The sequence below is a fragment of the Seriola aureovittata genome, chromosome 18 (genome assembly GCF_021018895.1).
Source record: "Seriola aureovittata isolate HTS-2021-v1 ecotype China chromosome 18, ASM2101889v1, whole genome shotgun sequence".
In the NCBI taxonomy this organism is placed as follows: Eukaryota; Metazoa; Chordata; class Actinopteri; order Carangiformes; family Carangidae; genus Seriola; species Seriola aureovittata.
The window spans coordinates 20867378-20884513 of NC_079381.1; the positions used below are offsets into that span (position 1 = coordinate 20867378).

The 17136-nt window shown below is 42.8% G+C and overlaps 1 protein-coding gene across 1 annotated transcript; it reads left to right on the forward strand.

Annotated features, from left to right (window-relative positions):
- The first annotated feature begins 1638 nt into the window (after positions 1-1638).
- enc1 (ectodermal-neural cortex 1) lies at positions 1639-15136 on the forward strand. The gene is made up of 3 exons (XM_056403972.1): positions 1639-2078; positions 7520-9335; positions 12375-15136. Exon 2 carries the CDS (start codon positions 7526-7528, stop codon positions 9299-9301), a length of 1776 nt encoding a protein of 591 aa, XP_056259947.1. The 5' UTR covers positions 1639-2078; positions 7520-7525; the 3' UTR covers positions 9302-9335; positions 12375-15136.
- The last annotated feature ends 2000 nt before the right edge of the window (positions 15137-17136 follow it).

Below are 17136 nucleotides of genomic sequence, written 5' to 3' on the forward strand. Positions count from 1 at the left end.
TGAGGAACAGTGTGCTGTATCCTCCTTGATATGAAGCTACGGTAATTGTTAACTCTGTCTTTATAAAAACAGTTTGATGGGAAAAGAAACCGGATGCGAGGATGTAATCGCCACAACAGAAGTTCACCGCACATAAAAACAAAAAAAATAATGACATTATAGCCTCAAGGGTCCACTAAAGGGTTTAGTCACAGCCAAAAGTACTCTCAGCAAGGACCACAGATGTGACTCACACAAGATGTCCAGGGATAAAATTGGACTTCCCATTCCCAGCTACCCCGGACAAAAACCACAATGTCTTTATAATCCTATAGGACTTATATTGTGGCTGTGGCATTCAGCGGTGGGTTTACTGTGGCTCAGACAGACATTATGGTATTTCCTATACCTTCCTACCTTGTTTTGAAATATATGTACCATAGTTTTTCTTCCCCCTTTCTTTTTTTTTTTTTTTTTTTTAGAGTGGTGACTCCACAAGAGTATGACACAAACAACAGTAACAGTGTAATCTAACATCAGCTCCTGAGCATCAGCTGTAGGTCTGATATCGACAGACAGAGGTTTCCTGTATCTTACAGAATTGATTTCAGAACAATCTAATGTGTCATCAGCTATCACAGTAACATTTGAGGTGTCGCCAAAACACAGGCACCCATATATTTAACACAGAGCTATTCACATGAAATCTAGACACACGTGGTTCTAATAACATGAGACACATACAGGTCTAAAAGAACAGTGGTGGGAGGAGAACTCAGATCATTTCTTCCCTGTAAGTAAACATAGCAATACAACACACACACACACACACACACACACACACACACACAAACACTGCTTTACAACTAAAAGCAATAGTTTACTTAAGTAAAAATACAGAAATATTCGCAGTAAAATGTATCAAAAGTGACAGTTCATATTTTGCAGAATGGCCACTATTAGTGTTGAGTCATTTTTATTCATGCATTAACATGTAGGTGGAGCATCGAGGTGGAGCAAATTCAACTGCTTCATAAATGACTATGCATCACATTTTATTAACTGAATATATTTTATATGTAAAGTCTGACTCTTAAAAGCAGCAACAAAGTACTGCAGCCTTGAGGATTACATTTTTCATTTAACAGTGAATGGCTAAGTTTATAAAATACATTGTTTGAGATGAAACCTAATGTTTCCTAATCACTTAGAGGGGCCTGGTCCAAAGGGTGGGAACCACTGGACTAAACTCAGAAACAACATAGTAGGTACTTACAGGGGCAACTTAACTATTAGGCTACTTTTGCTTTTGTATGTTTTGTTGCTCATTGTTCTACACTGAGTTTTAACTGCAAGGAGAATTTTTACAGTAAAACATTGGTACTTTTACTCAACTAAAAACTTTTTTGCGCGGCTGAAAAGTAACTAATAGTAACTATACTTTACATTACACCACTACTATATAAAAGAATTAACTTTTTTAGTGCACTGGTTCCCCAAAGGCTGGTCCTAGAGTCTGAAAGGGCCCCACAGCGAGGAATAAGTTTAATTTGACTCATCTTGAATTAAATCTTTAAAATACTTAAACCTAAAAAAATTTAAAAAAAAAATTCCATATCAAATTGTAATATGCATGTGTGAGTTCTCCCCCACCACCAACCACACACTTCATTTCCTGCACGAGGTGACGATCCTCCCCCTTCCCACAGTAAACACACCCATTGATTTCAGTGAGAGAGGACTGGGAGCGCAGGAGGAGGATCGCCACACAGGAGCGGAGCCGCGGCGCTGGAGGAAAGCCTCCGAACATCTCAGCTCATCCCCGATATCAAAAAGCCCGTCCATTTTGTGCGAAGCCTTAACATATTTATGTGAAATTATATTATAACAACTTCCGGAATTTGCAGCAAAAGCCAGTGTAGTGGAGACAAAAAAAAAAATCGGCCTCATCCTGACGCGAGTACACCCGCCAGCGTTTCGGAAATAACCACGGAGTTACCACACTCCCCGCGCGCAGGGCTTGCATCGTGGCTCTCTCAGAAGTGGCATGTTCCAGGGATACTGCGGGCACAGTTGAACTCCTGCTTTCACCCAAAGAGGTACATTTGACGATAAGTCCCTGTTACACCCTGTTTACATGTTGTTTTAATGTGAGAGCTGCTGCTTATCCCTTTTCTTGATCACCTGATGATGGAAAACTCCTTGTTGTAAGAGAGAAAGCGCAACAGAAAAACAGGCTAATGGACAAAAGATTGTTATTGACATTCACTGATTAAATGATAGTGTTATCGCTATCATTTACTCAGCACATTGATTGCACTATTTCTAAATCTTTTTATGAAATACGCTACAGATCTTCCGTCCTCCTTTGTGCTCTCCTCTCTCCTCCTTCCTGCATACTCATGCATGCTCAGGATGTTTTACATGTTTTAAAAAGGCGACATCAGGTGTGACACACTCTCCTCGTGTGTTTATAATTGGATAAGCTGTATCTTTTTAATGGGCAAGGCTTTGGATTAAACGCAGTTAACCTCGCTCAGATGTGTGTGGACAGCTGGTGTGAGACTATAAATCTCATTCTCTCTGATTCCGATGAAGATTGATGCGGACATGCAGATCAATAGCTGCTGCTCTGCCCCTCTTTTGTTTTTGCATCTTGTTTCATTTCTTTTTCTTTCTTTTCTTTCTCAAAGTGGCAGATGTATATACTTGGCCCATATAAACCCGGTGTTTACTTTTGAAATCTCTCCCTCCCATCCCTCTTCCTGAGTCCATGGTTGACTGTGAACACCTGGCAATGATTTTAAACAGACTGCAGCCAGCCAGGCCTCAGATAGAGTCCATGGCTGCGTGTGCATGCTTTTCTTTTTTCTTTCTTTCTCTCTCTTCTTTTTTTAAACCATGTTCTTTCTGAGTATGTGCTTTCCGGTTGTGTACCCGTAGATCTGCTTTCTGTGAGGGGATGAGGATGACAACTCTCACAGCCATCCAGGCAACCAACCGCACACACACACACACACACACACACACACTCTCACACTGTTGGCATCTTTTCCTCCTCTCGAGGGCACATTGGTGTGAATGTACTGACTCTGTTAGTGTAACAGAAAAATAGGCTTTTGGATCAATCACAGACTATAGACTACAATACCATGAGCTCTGATTGTTGATTATTATTGATACTGGTGATTGGCTTTTGGGGCTGGAACTGATCTGATCTATTTTTTGATCAATAGATTGCAATTGCTAAAAAAAAACAATGACATCGGCTTATTTTTTCCAACCTGCAGCCAAAACCTGAAAGTCTTCACATACAGTATGTAACTAAGGAAAGCAGCAAATCGTCACATGTGAGAAACCAAACAGCATCTTTTTCACCATTTGTGCTGGAAAAATGGCTGAAACACATCAAAATATTTAGGGATTACTTTTCTGTCGATCAACCAATCGATGAACGTTTCAGCTCCTGTTGGTTTATGTTGTAATAATACACTTTGCCTAATTGTATTTGATATTTTCATTGTGGTTTTATTCACAATGAATATGCAAACAACCTTCATAGCCTCAAACAACATGTATTAGTAATCTGGCCTGTCACCAGTGGAAGTCAAAGTGAACGCACTCAGAATCAGAAAGAATGAGGAAACATGATAAAGCAGAAAACAAAACAGCCTCACTATCACATCATGAGGGCAACAGGTTATCAGTTGAATTCTGTTTGGCAAAAACATTTCGTTTACTCATGAACAAATTATGTAAATCTATATGCAAACTGTCATTTGATGTTGTTTTTTTCTTGGTAATTTAAAGTTATTAATTTACTCCTGAAGATGTGGCTGAAAAAAGTCATCTGTTTGTTCTCAGTCAGAGCAGAAAGTCATAGTTCAATTAAAATGTGTTGAAACATTGGATGTTTACGTCTGCCAGACGGTCGTCAGGCGTTTCACAGCGACTTGTTGCACTCAACATGTCTTCATCCTCGCTGTAACCTGTTTACTCTGAACAACCAGATTGTTAGATTGTGGTTATATTGGTCGAAGTGACCAGATTTTTCCCAATAGTCTGTCTTCACATTACAGACAGTGTATTGTTTAAAATGCTGCTTAAACACACAATTTACAAGAACCCATTTACTCTGAAATCACGTTTTCTTCTTAGAATATATAAGTTTGACACACAGTAATGAAACATCATCACTGGACAAATGCTGGGGACAGGCAAGTTTGTAACAAAGGAAAAATCCCATTTAAATTACAATTGTATGAACAAAGGGTTTTCGGGACCTGCAGGCTGCTGCTACTTGGTAATCCAGGCTTTATCCTTTAAAATGCAAATGGTAGAAGAGGTATCTGTTTTACTGCTCCTCTCGCTTTATCTCTCCTTCACTCACTGCAGGTGTGGAAAACTTTACGCTCTTTGTTTGATAAAAATGCAGAACAAAAGTAATTGTATGGTGCAGCTGAATAAGACAGGAATGTACGAACTGCAATATTTCTGATTATCATCATTTAGGCAATGAGGCGATCAAAAGGAAAATTTAAAGTTATTATAATAGGATTAAACGATTGAATAGATGAGTGGATACTGCTGTGATTTAAGTAAGATTTTAGAGATTTTGAAATGCTTGAATCAAACTCTTATTTGCTCAGCAGATCAAAATATTGGTGTTTCTGAGAGCGAGCCCGTGTCGTGCCGTGCCGTTATCAAGATGAGATAACACTGTGATTCTCTTTGATTCATTTCAGAGAGGAAACCGATGACACTTTGGAAGTTAGATCAGATTCCTTAGATTCCTGCACTGAAACAACTGTGCTCTTGGAAAGTTTTGTTAGTTAAAATCCTTGAACTGTCACCGTATCATTTGAAATACTAATAAGTGTCAGACCTGAAGGTTATATTTATTAACACGCTAGCGATTAGCATACGGAAAACCTCTCAAGTTTAGAGCCTGATTTGTTAGGGCCACTTATTCAGATCAAGCCACTTACATCTTTCAATTAGAAAACATGAGCTTGCAGTATCATGACTCTGTGTGTGTGTGTGTGTGTGTGTGGTGGTGGTGTGGTGTGTGTGTGTGTGTGTGTGTGTGTGGGGGGGGGGGTGTGCAGGTGAGAGAGAGCAGGCTAGGATAGTCTCGATTATAGCTGACTGAGCCAGAGGCCTGAGGATGACGGGTTGCCAGTTTTGTCAGTGCTGGAATGCAATAAATCCTGCTGAACCGAAGTCGCAGTTGGTTTTGCATTTCATCAAGTTGCGATAAATAAGAGTCTTCCTCTTGTTATTATTGTGAAATATGACTATATGGCCTTGAAAAGCTATGTATAAAGTCATAAGTTAAGCGAAACGGCTGCTGTAGCTTCATATGTCGCATGAATGAGTGTGGTATCAATCTTCTCGTCTAAATCGGGGCAAGAAAGTGAAACACATTTCTCAAAAAGTCAAACTATTCCTTTAAGACGTTGTGTTGGCTCACATGCACGTATGAAAACAAATGGACAGTGTTATTTATGAAGCAGTCACACGAGTACTTTCTTATCTTTGTAGTTCACATAAAATTACAGCTGGTTATCTCGCTATCTTTCACACCTCGCTCCATTCTGCCTCCCGGCTTTGGCTCCAGTTTTGAAATGCTTTGCAAGTGGCTTAAATACATTATGCTAACAGGTGCTGCAGGTTTGGCACCACAGCAGCCAACCTGGGCGCCTGGGTTTTTTTTTTTTTTTTTTTGGAAGATTTGCTGCTTGAGGGAGTTATTTTAACTGGAATTTAACCATGTTCCTGGAATTTATGACAAGTAACAATACGGTTCTGTTGAAGCCAACGGTGTGAGTGACACTGCTCAACAGGAAGCCCCATTGGACTTTCATTTGCGCCTGCAGGGTTCAGGCTTGATTGTGTATTCATGAGGCGGCATTCTGGGGATTTTTGGGGCAGATGATGCAACTCAAGGAAAATGGAAAGTGTCCTCTCCGCTCCGCAGCTGCGTTGCAGAGGAATCATTTATGACACCTGGGAACTTTTGAACTCGCTAGGGCTTGAAGTGAAAATCAATCTTTTCAGTATCAAAAACCTCACCACCTGGAGGTTTGTAAAACATTTTCTCACCGACAGAGAAACAATGTCAGTGACTGAGTCATGTCAGCTTGACCTCAGTCAATGGATTACAATAGTGACAAGCTTGGAAAAAAAGATGATCAAAACACTCATAGTAATTCCAAAATAAAAAGTATAGAAAAGTATGTTTCCCCTTAAAACCATGAAGTTCATAATTTCACGGTGTCTGTGATGCACTGAGGACACTGATGGGCAGTGGTGGGAGTAGATCATGTTGCAGGAGTGTTTTGAAAAGTTTTTATGACTGTTTTTCTAGTTTGAAAACACCTTTGCCTTGAAAGCTCATCATCGGGATCTATAGCACCCGGCAGAATTAGAGGAAACTACAAACATGCTGCAACAACCTCGAGCCTGTTTCGATCCAAAACACAGATTTTTCGAGTGTTAGTTCAGTCGGTGTTAAAGTTTACTGTTAAGATCAATCCATCTTCTCTCACTCCTCAAATTATTACTCCTCAAAATAGACCCTGAGGCGGGCCGAGAACTTGAAATGTCTGGTTGAAGAATCTGTCAGCTGTGCATTTACTGGGTCAGACGGGGACTCAGTTCCTCTGGAAATAGAGCGCCGGAGGCACTTGACGTGTCTTGAAATTGGGTGGAATGAAAGTGAGCCCTGAGCAAGGACAGAGGAAGGACAGTGAGGATGGGAGCTGTGACTTACTGGAAGTTGTATTGTAGATTCTGTGCGTTTCTGAGGCTTAAAATAGTCTTTCAATACATTCCTTTCCTCTTCTCTTACTAATAAATCATGGTATTTGTACAAGAGAGGAGTTAATACTGCTCAGCTTTGAATGTGGAAAAGCCACCTGCTGTCTGAAGAGAGGACTATTGACCGTCATAACTCCCAGACATATGCTCCTACATCTTTCTATCTTAAGGAAGGACTGCAATACTCTCTGCAAAAATGCACACAATCATAATACGGATATTAAGGCTGAACAATGTAATATTTCTGCAGTGACATTGCACTGTCGGATGCAGTTTAATAAGGCAAGTAAAGCCCACAGCAAAGTCTGCTTTTTTAATCTTAAAGACAAACAATCTAGTCTCTCTGATAAACAACATAATTTAGTCTGATTTACAGTAATTACACGCCACTTTTGCATACAAGCTAACATCTCATGTGTCTCATGTGTTTTGCATCTGACTTTCAAATTAGTGGACATGGGTAAAAAGAAAAAGAAAAAAAGATGGAAAATTCCAAAATCTGCTATTTGGATGTGTTAGAAGAAAAATAATATATATACATGTTTGTTTTAAAAAAAAAAAATGAAGAGAGAAAAACACCTACACTTTCTTTCTTTCACAGAAATTGAAAGCTGCATATATCCCACTTTATTATCTGAATCATAAATACAACAAATAAAAGATATTATTCCCCCAGGCTGCTTAACATTTGAGATTTTTCTTGTCTTTTCTCTTTCAGGATTCAATGAAAATGTCCGTGTGCGTCCATGAGAACCGAAAATCTAGAGCCAGCACTGGCTCTATGAACATCTACCTGTTCCACAAGTCCTCCTATGCCGACAGCGTCCTCATGCACCTCAACTCACTGCGGCAGCAAAGGCTTTTCACAGACGTCCTGCTTCATGCCGGCAGCCGCTCCTTCCCCTGCCACCGCGCAGTGCTGGCTGCCTGCAGCCGCTACTTCGAGGCCATGTTCAGCGGTGGGCTGAGGGAGAGCCAGGCCAGCGAGGTCGACTTCCACGACTCCATCCACCCGGAGGTTTTAGAGCTGCTGCTGGATTACGCATACTCGTCACGCGTGGTGATCAACGAGGAGAACGCAGAGTCTCTGCTGGAAGCGGGGGACATGTTGGAGTTTCAGGACATCCGTGACGCCTGTGCCGAATTCCTAGAGAGAAACCTTCACCCTTCTAACTGTCTTGGCATGTTGTTGCTGTCTGACGCCCACCAGTGTACCAAGCTGTCAGAGCTCTCCTGGGGCATGTGCCTCAGCAACTTCCCTGCTATCTGCAAGACAGAGGACTTCCTCCAACTGCCCAAAGATATGGTGGTCCAGCTTTTATCGCACGAGGAGCTAGAGACAGAAGATGAGAGACTGGTTTACGAAGCTGCCCTTAACTGGATCAACTATGACCTGGAGAGGAGGCACTGCCACCTTCCAGAGCTTCTGAGAACGGTCCGCCTCGCCCTGCTGCCTGCCATCTTTCTGATGGAGAATGTCTCGACAGAGGAGCTGATCAACGCCCAGGCCAAGAGCAAGGAGCTGGTGGATGAAGCTATCCGCTGTAAGCTGAAAATCCTGCAGAATGACGGCGTCGTCAACAGCCCCTGTGCCCGACCAAGAAAAACCAGCCATGCCCTGTTTCTTCTGGGAGGGCAGACTTTCATGTGTGACAAGTTGTACCTGGTGGACCAGAAGGCCAAAGAGATCATCCCCAAGGCGGATATCCCCAGCCCCAGGAAGGAGTTCAGCGCCTGCGCCATCGGCTGTAAGGTGTACATCACTGGAGGGAGAGGCTCAGAGAACGGTGTGTCTAAAGATGTATGGGTGTACGACACCGTCCACGAGGAATGGTCCAAAGCTGCTCCCATGCTCATCGCCAGGTTCGGCCATGGCTCTGCGGAGCTGAAACACTGCCTCTACGTGGTCGGAGGTCATACTGCAGCAACTGGCTGCCTCCCGGCTTCTCCGTCAGTGTCACTCAAACAGGTGGAGCAGTTCGACCCAGTGGCGAACAAGTGGACCATGGTGGCTCCTTTGAGAGAAGGTGTGAGCAATGCAGCGGTGGTCAGCGTCAAGCTCAAGCTGTTTGCCTTCGGAGGAACCAGCGTCACCCACGACAAGCTTCCCAAGGTGCAGTGCTACGATCCGCAGGAGAATCGATGGACTGTTCCCGCGTCCTGCCCGCAACCATGGCGCTACACCGCCGCCGCCGTGCTGGGAAACCAGATCTTTGTCATGGGCGGGGATACAGAGTTCTCAGCATGCTCGGCTTATAAGTTCAGCAGCGAGAGCTACCAGTGGACTAAAGTGGGCGATGTGACAGCCAAGCGGATGAGCTGCCAGGCTGTAGCATCGGGGAACAAACTGTATGTGGTGGGTGGGTACTTTGGCACACAGAGATGTAAAACTCTGGACTGCTATGATCCCACGTTGGATTCCTGGAACAGCATCACTACTGTGCCATACTCGCTGATTCCCACTGCTTTCGTCAGCACCTGGAAACATCTGCCTGCTTGAGCCCCCGACCCTCTACCCACACCGTTTTCATCAGGTAAGTTTGACCCTTTGTGTCTCTTTGTAGAGCCATAGTCATAGTCTGTTTATAAGTCTTGGGGAGTGCTACTGAAAAAAATAGTTAAAACCTTTGGTTGGGGCTGAAGACTGCAAGTTTGAAAGTGAAAAAAATATAAGTATGTGGAGTTTGAAAGACCTGCTCCTCATCTCTGTTTGAAGCTAATGGCTTGGGGCTACACCTGAGTCTCTGAGTTATGTTTAATGTAGATGCCAAGTTTTGACAAGGGAGGAAGATGTGTGGAATAAAAAAGACGATATCTTTGACTCTGCTGCATCGATTTTAGTCCTTGGGTTGGGTCGCTCAGGCTTTCAGATTTTCAGAATAAGAGAAATACTGACAGGAGAAGAGAGGGGGAAGATCTAGAGGAGAGGAGGGTGGACTGGAGGAGGGGGGGATTGATGGGGGCTTGTGTGCGTTGGTTAAGTGAGTTATGTGGCTGTGGGGATGGGCTGAAGGACAGAGAGGGTAATTGAAAGAGAATAGGATACTTTTATTGCTCCTGTGGGGGAAATCTCTCTAAGAGGGAAAAGGGGGTCTGCCAATTAGAAAAGCCACACACCAGCAGGCTACGACACCCTGGCGAGGCTAATCTACTTCTCAGTCGCCTTCCTTTGTTGAGGTTATGGTCTTAACGTCGGGTGCGAGGGAGGCAGCCCGCGACTCACGCCGTGTCGGAAGCCATTCATCATCAGTTACAAGTGGAGGTGACTGAGAGATGTGGCAGAAGGGGAAGTGAGGATCTCCCTCACCCCTCCCTCACCCCACCTCTCGTCCCACCTTTGGACTCAACAGTCTCTTCTCGCTCCATCTACGTCTTCTTGGCCTCGCTCTAACCCCGCTCTCCTGCTCTGACGATAAACAGGCCAGACGTATGTGGAACATGTGTAGTCAGCTGGCAAACCTGATCTTCCTTCTCGCCGCAGGCTGCGAGGGTCCCGATCACATCACATCACACAAACCCTGCACCGATTCCCCTACACGTACACATGCATGTAATCCTGCTCATTTTCGCTTTAGGCCCATTTGTTGAAATGCTTGGCAGCTCGCAGCAGAAAGCGAAGGAAAGAAATATAGTGACTCCTGCAGCTGTCCAGCACAACACAGTCTCCCCCATTTAATAATGCTAGGAAGCGGCACAGAGCAGCTTCACTGATGTTCCTGCTCTCTACAGGATGAAATATTTTTGAAGACTTATTATTCCCTTTCTTTTCACTGACTCATCTCTGAAAGGGAGAGACTCGACTGAAGGTTTGAACTACCTCTAAGCCAGTGCAACACAGTGTTCAGTGAAGGATATAATCCTGCCACTAATTTAATACAGAATTTGTTTTTTTGTGCGCCTGTCTGTCATGGCAACTGACAGTCTACCCACTGCACGCGGTGAAAAGACAAAATGTGGAGGAATGGAAAAGAAGGCTGACTGTTAAGGAATGAAAGGGAAAGGAAGTATGTTAGACCTCACAGAAGGAGACTGTAGCTGTGAGAAGAAAAAAAAAAAAAGAAGCTCTCAGTGTTTTCCCAGGAGAACAATTCTCACTTCCTGCTTTTTAAATTTTTTTTGTCTCAGAAAGCTTTTAGTCGGGGGCGAATGGTACTAACAAAACCAAACACAATATTTTTGACTGACTTAAATGAGGTTGATAATGTAGGAAGATGAAGGAGATATATTTACAGGATGATTACACACAAAAGATGAAAAGAAACTATCATGAAAAATCGGAATCTGATGACCAACCATACGTAGCCGTACATGGTTCAGCTCAGTTCACATTTTATGGGCGTTCTTGCCTTTATTCTGAAAGGACAGTGAGAGATAGACAGGAAAGTCAGGGATAGAGAGAGAGAGAGAGAGAGAGAGGATGACGACATGCAGCAAAGGGCCATGGGTCGGACTCGAACCAATGGCTGCTGCGGTTAGAACCACGAGGCGCCCCCAATTCACATTCTTTAACTAAACCCATGTCTAAGATACTGTATCTTGTCTCATAACACCATACTGAAACTACAGCCAGTTAGCCTAGCTAAGACTCCAGGAAGTTACTGCTCCTGGCCAAGAAATAGTCTGGCACATGACACCCTGTGAAAGCACAATGTTTCATTTTTATTTTTTAAATGGTTCGTTAGTTTTCTGTTTTTCAAGTGAATTTACAACAAATGATGATTGTAATCTTAATGTTAGGACCAAGGCTTCATCACCAACAAGACATTTCCTCTCCCAGCCAGTTTGCTACTGGGCAGAAAGTCCTCTTCAGGGTTTATTTTTTTCACTCGTCACGTATGTCCTGCAGCACCAGCAGCAAGTGAAAGACCCAACTCCAGACAGAGATAGCTGATGATATTACATTCACATTATACACATAGAGAGCTGCCAAGCCTGTAACCATCTGCGGTGTACAGATAAGTACATATTAAATAAACGCTTTCAAAAATGGAAAGGTCAGAGTGAAATTCTGTGAGTAAAACGCGCTCAAATGTGAAAAGTGTAGTAGGCTGAGGGGGAGATAAGACGCTGGATGTAGGCCAGACTGTACTGAGGAAACAGAGTAGGTGGATTTACCAAATCTATTAGTCTAGCCGGAGATACAGCAATACCTGTAAAATGTATGTAATGTAGCTCTGAAAATAAATCACAATGTTGTGATGCTCCTGGTCTTAAATTCTTGTCCAAACCGTGTCGGGGAGAAGTCGTCTCATTCCTATGGTGATATTTGAGGCTGCCCTTTGTGTTGGTGTTGTATTATATCACATAGGATTGAATAAAATGCGGTCCAATACAAACAGGGGGGGCCTCAAAAGTCTTGAATCGACAGCTATTGCATTGGATTCTGTTACATTTTTACAAGTGTTGGTTTTTATTTCATCCACCCTCGGTACATCCTCGACTTTATGCGTTATGCTAGAGCCTTGTTTTTGTACTGGGAATAATGGGAAAATCACATTTACACTGTTCGCTTTCAGGCATCTTTTGTACGTCATATTGTCCCGTTTGACAAGTCATTCTTTTCTCTTCCTCAGATTTCCCCGTTTTGCATCATCCACTGGACTCCAACTGTGAAGAGGCACACATTCTCCTCCTCGAAAAGAGACATTGAGCAGTGATGTACAGACACCCACATTCATCTTGATGTTGCGAGGATGCAGAACCCAGACACACAATCGAGCAGCTGGACACTTTAACCGGAATGATGTCATCTCTCGTTTCTGAGAAGGAAGCTGAGACATACAGTGCAGTAACTCACGCAAAACAAACCAAACAAAACTGCTGCTGCTTGTTCGACATCTAGCATATCAGGCTTTCATGCTGCCATACGAGGAGTGCAGAAATATTACACAACCTGCATTTTCCCCATTTAGTCATGGCAGGCTTGTGAGGATCTGTATTGATGTTTTTCTCTATGATTAAAAATAAAATAAAAAAAAAAAGAAGAAGAAAAAAAATTACTCTTTTCACAGAGACTGCAATGTACAGTATAGCATGATGAATGTTCTATTGAGATGGAGGGAGGGAGAATGCAGTGATTGGTGTGCTAAAGAAGAGGAAGCAACTCAGTTTGACTGAATACAGCTGATTTATAAAAGGCACAATGAAGGAGCAAATCTCCCCCTCTTCTCCTCTAATAAGCTCTTTTGTTTGACCCCTCGTATCTTTCTTTTTTCTTTCTTTCTTTCTTCTTTCAAAGACGTGCTTCTAACAGCTCAGACACAGAGACAAACCTTTGAGTGTTCCTCTTATGACGGCTTTGGCAGTTTGCTGTCAGTTGCAAGCCACGAGGTGTTGATGACCAACGCCAGCTGAGGTTGAGGAGGATGGAGGGGATCTGTGCGTGGCCCGGTGGAGGGTGGTGGTGGGGGATGTCGAGGTGCCTCGGGGGGGGGGGGGGGTCACGACCTTACATGTTTGCTGTTTTGCAGCTACGCATTAACGCCCCACTGAGTGTCGGTTAACGAACCCACTGTACACAGGGGCGGCATTCAGTGTTTGGATTCAGCGCTTCAGAAAAGACACTGTCATATTCAGCTGTTCACTTAATGCTGTAAAAGACCGGCTGTGCTTCTGTTATTCTGATAAAAGCGGCGGCTTGCTTGCTGAGTCATAGATAAAGCCTTTTTAGAGCATGTCCACTCATAGTGATTCAGTAAAACTGGCATGAACTCTTCTCCGTGGTCACAGAAATCTTGTCACCTTAACCTAAACTGAGAATGAATCAGTTTCTTTTTAAACTTGCTGCAATGTAGTCTTAATTTATATGACAATGATTACTCTGTTATGTTTAATATGTTTAATCCTATTTATTTCTTCTCTGCCTGCATTCATATGTGAATGTATGTTTGGGTTATGTCATGCATGGCCAGGTGTTGTGTTTTATTTGATCTCAGTTCGGCTGCATTTTGCACAGTTCAGTCTTTCCCAGGAGGAACTTGTTCTTTTCAAAGAGACAGAGGTGCAACTCTCCCAGGGTTTTCAGTTATGTCAGTGTGGATGGAAGAGGAAGAATGGCTCCGATTACTGATGACGTAAAGCAGTTTAGGCCACAAGGTCACTGCCCAAATAAGAAGTCTGAATGGGGTTGAAAGAAAGAAATAATCATTTTACTTCTGATAGATTCTCTTTAAGCTCTAACCTGGGTCCAAACCTGCCTTAAATTGGCCCGCTGGGGCTCAAACTATAACAACAAAACATAAAGATATGAACCATAAAACTGATAAGGCTGCTGGAACAGTGCAGTAGCGACCCAGTAATTACCAGGGACGTCACAGAGTAACCCTGACATGGTTAAGAATGCGATGGTCAGTGCAGCTGTCCTTGGGACAGCTGGAGGACTGTCACATGTGCTAACTTTTCTTCTCATTTGGGGGGTGTTAATTCACAGTCTTCTTCACCATTAGGGTTGAGAAAGAGTTGAATCCAGCGAGCTGTGCATTGATAAGGGCAGACACCGCAGTGCTTTTCATCATAGTGTTAATGATGCACATAAAAAAAAAAAATGAAAAAAAAAACACTGCAAGTTCTGAAAGAACAAAAAATGAGAATGTCCTAAACACCTGCGTATGAAATTCTTGGTAACTCTAATCAGTGTTTTTGTCTGTGTGTCTGTCTACGTGACCTGAACATTGACGTTTTACAGTTGAATATTAATGGACTCATTGAATTTCAATGTAAGAGCTAATGTTTTGGTGCAATGTGTGTATATATATATTTTTTTCAAATGTCCGTCCTTGTGGATTCATGAATCAAATCTGTTGGGTTCGATTGGTAAACAGCCCTTTAAATTCCTGCTCAGCTCCTTAAGCCACCCAAAACTTCATCCTCTTATTGGCAATCTCAGGCCTTCTGTGGAGACCCTCGTGGCTCCATAAGGTCGACCTCCTCCAGCCATTGAACACAGACCCACTGGCCCCACCAATCAGATAAGAGCATTTCTTCCCCCATTGAAAACAAGTTTCCCTGACAACAGCAAGCAATGAATGCCCCTTCAATTTGCTCCTAATTGCTGAGTGGCATTTCCCATTTCTTCTGTTGCACTCCTCTTCTTCTCTGTTTTATCTGGAAATCCAGCTGGCTCAGATTGGAGCACAGTATCCCACTTCACATAATGATGTAAATTAGACAGAAAACACTGTCAGTGTGCATCAGTTTCTTTACTTTATTTTATTATTATTTTTTGTCATGTAAGAGTTTGATTTCTATTTTTATGGCATTATTTTGTACATGTGATTTTTTTCACAATGTGAAATTCATGGCTAATAAACATAAGAGTTTTTTCCTCTTGACTGTATAGCATTTCCTCTTTGTGTGGAGATCATTTGTCTGTACATTAATGTAATAGTGCAGATTTAGAAGGGGAAAAGCATCTTCAGCACAGCGTAGGGTGCTTTCTCATTACTGCATGTTTCACATATTTAGACAGCTTTGGAGTGAATACAGCAGCCAAAGTGTCCCGAGGTATTTAAGGCAGTATATCATGCGTACAGCTTTTGTTCTGTGGAGGAAGGACTGAAATCATCTTATCTATGCCTCTGGCTTCTAAGCTTCCTGCACAACGAACAGGCAAAACACAGCCAGATACTTTCCCTTTCTCTGTCAAGTCACCTTGGCAACGGCAACCTTTATCTGCAAACTGTGGGGGCTGGAGGAGAACATGAAATCTTAAAAAGCACCTCACTCTTTTCTCCTGCCTCCCTCCCTCCCTCCATGGCCTGCCTCCCCTCTCACTTCCTACGCCCCCTCTCACACTTTTTCATCAGTGAAATGTATTGTGAAGCGGCTCCGCCAGTGGTGGAGCCCTCCTGCTCTCGACGTGTCCTGGTTTGTAACAGTTCTAACATCCCATTAGTGAGCGACTTGCAGAGCTCAGTGCCGCTCGCCGCATTCCTGCAGCTCAGAGGAGTCCAGCTCTGTACACTGTTTACATTCTTCGCCCTGACACAACTCCTGACCGGTGACTTGAGGTTGAGAAACACCAGTTTTACTGGATCCTGACCCTCATGCATTCACAAACAAAATACACTGGGGGTAGTGGGAGCTTGGGAAAATAAACAAGCTATCTGGCTGTCACAATATGTGCTGAGATGTTGAAATAATCTTATCTGCACAATTTCAAGATGACTTAGTCACAGGATGATTTTTTTCTCAAGTTCTCCATGACTGAGAACCAGGAAAAAGAAAAAAGAAAGATCTGAGGTGAAATATGGGAGCTCTGTGTGCGGGAGGCCCCTCAGTGCCCCTTTGTGATCCAACAGTCACCCCCATTAATCAAGACAGGAAGTTGAATTTCCTGTCCGCCAGGAAGTAGGTCTTATCCCCCACCCCCGCACCCCGTCCCTGAACATACCACTGATAGCTCAACCCTTCAACACTGTGAATCCTTTGGGTGCTGTTATCTTATGCAGAGCTTGGCTGAACAGACTAACATAGAGTATTTCGTGTGGGCAGTCTGCATGTGTGACCGAGTGTGATAAAAACAATGTACCTACATGTCATTGTCGCCTGGCAACGCAGGCATTAGCCGCGACTTGGTCATGCACGTACACACACACACATGCACGTACACACACACACACACACACACACACACACACACACACACACATTCAGAGACGGTTTCAAATAAAATTAACTGCAAATTAGTTGCACATATCCTCACATTACTCCAACATGTCAGAGTCAGCAGATGTGTAGTCACAGTTATTTATCATATCTACATTTAGAAATAGGAATAATATCTATAAAAAAAGAAAAGAAAAAAGATGTAGAAAAATAGTCAGAGCAATGATTAATATTTTCCAGAACAAATCTGAGAGAATAGGTGTGGTGTTATTCTATGTTATTCATACTGTCAACAAATCCAATGGAAAGACGAAAGGCACCAATGTATTAGTCTTTCTCTCAATACTAAATGTCTTCCTCTCTATGTCTGTTGCACTCAAGCCCCAAGCCCACTGGTTCCAACTGAAGACAAAAATCTTTAACAACAGTTTACAAATTTGTAGTTTAATTTAAAAACAAACAAACTGGGAACTAGTACAGCAGGACAGTGTACGTGAGATTGAATCAAAAATAAACTACAGTCCGTGTGTTAATGGTAACGAAGGTCACCTAGTGCAGCAATGTGGCTCAATGGCAGTTCATGGTCACAAAAATAATCTGAGATTTTGATATTAAAGTCATAATATTGCAAGAATAAAGGTGCAATACAGTAGATGAGAGAGTCCCAAATGGTTCTACGAAAAGTTTAGAGTATATGGACTATCATTAAATGCTAAAACCTATACTTGT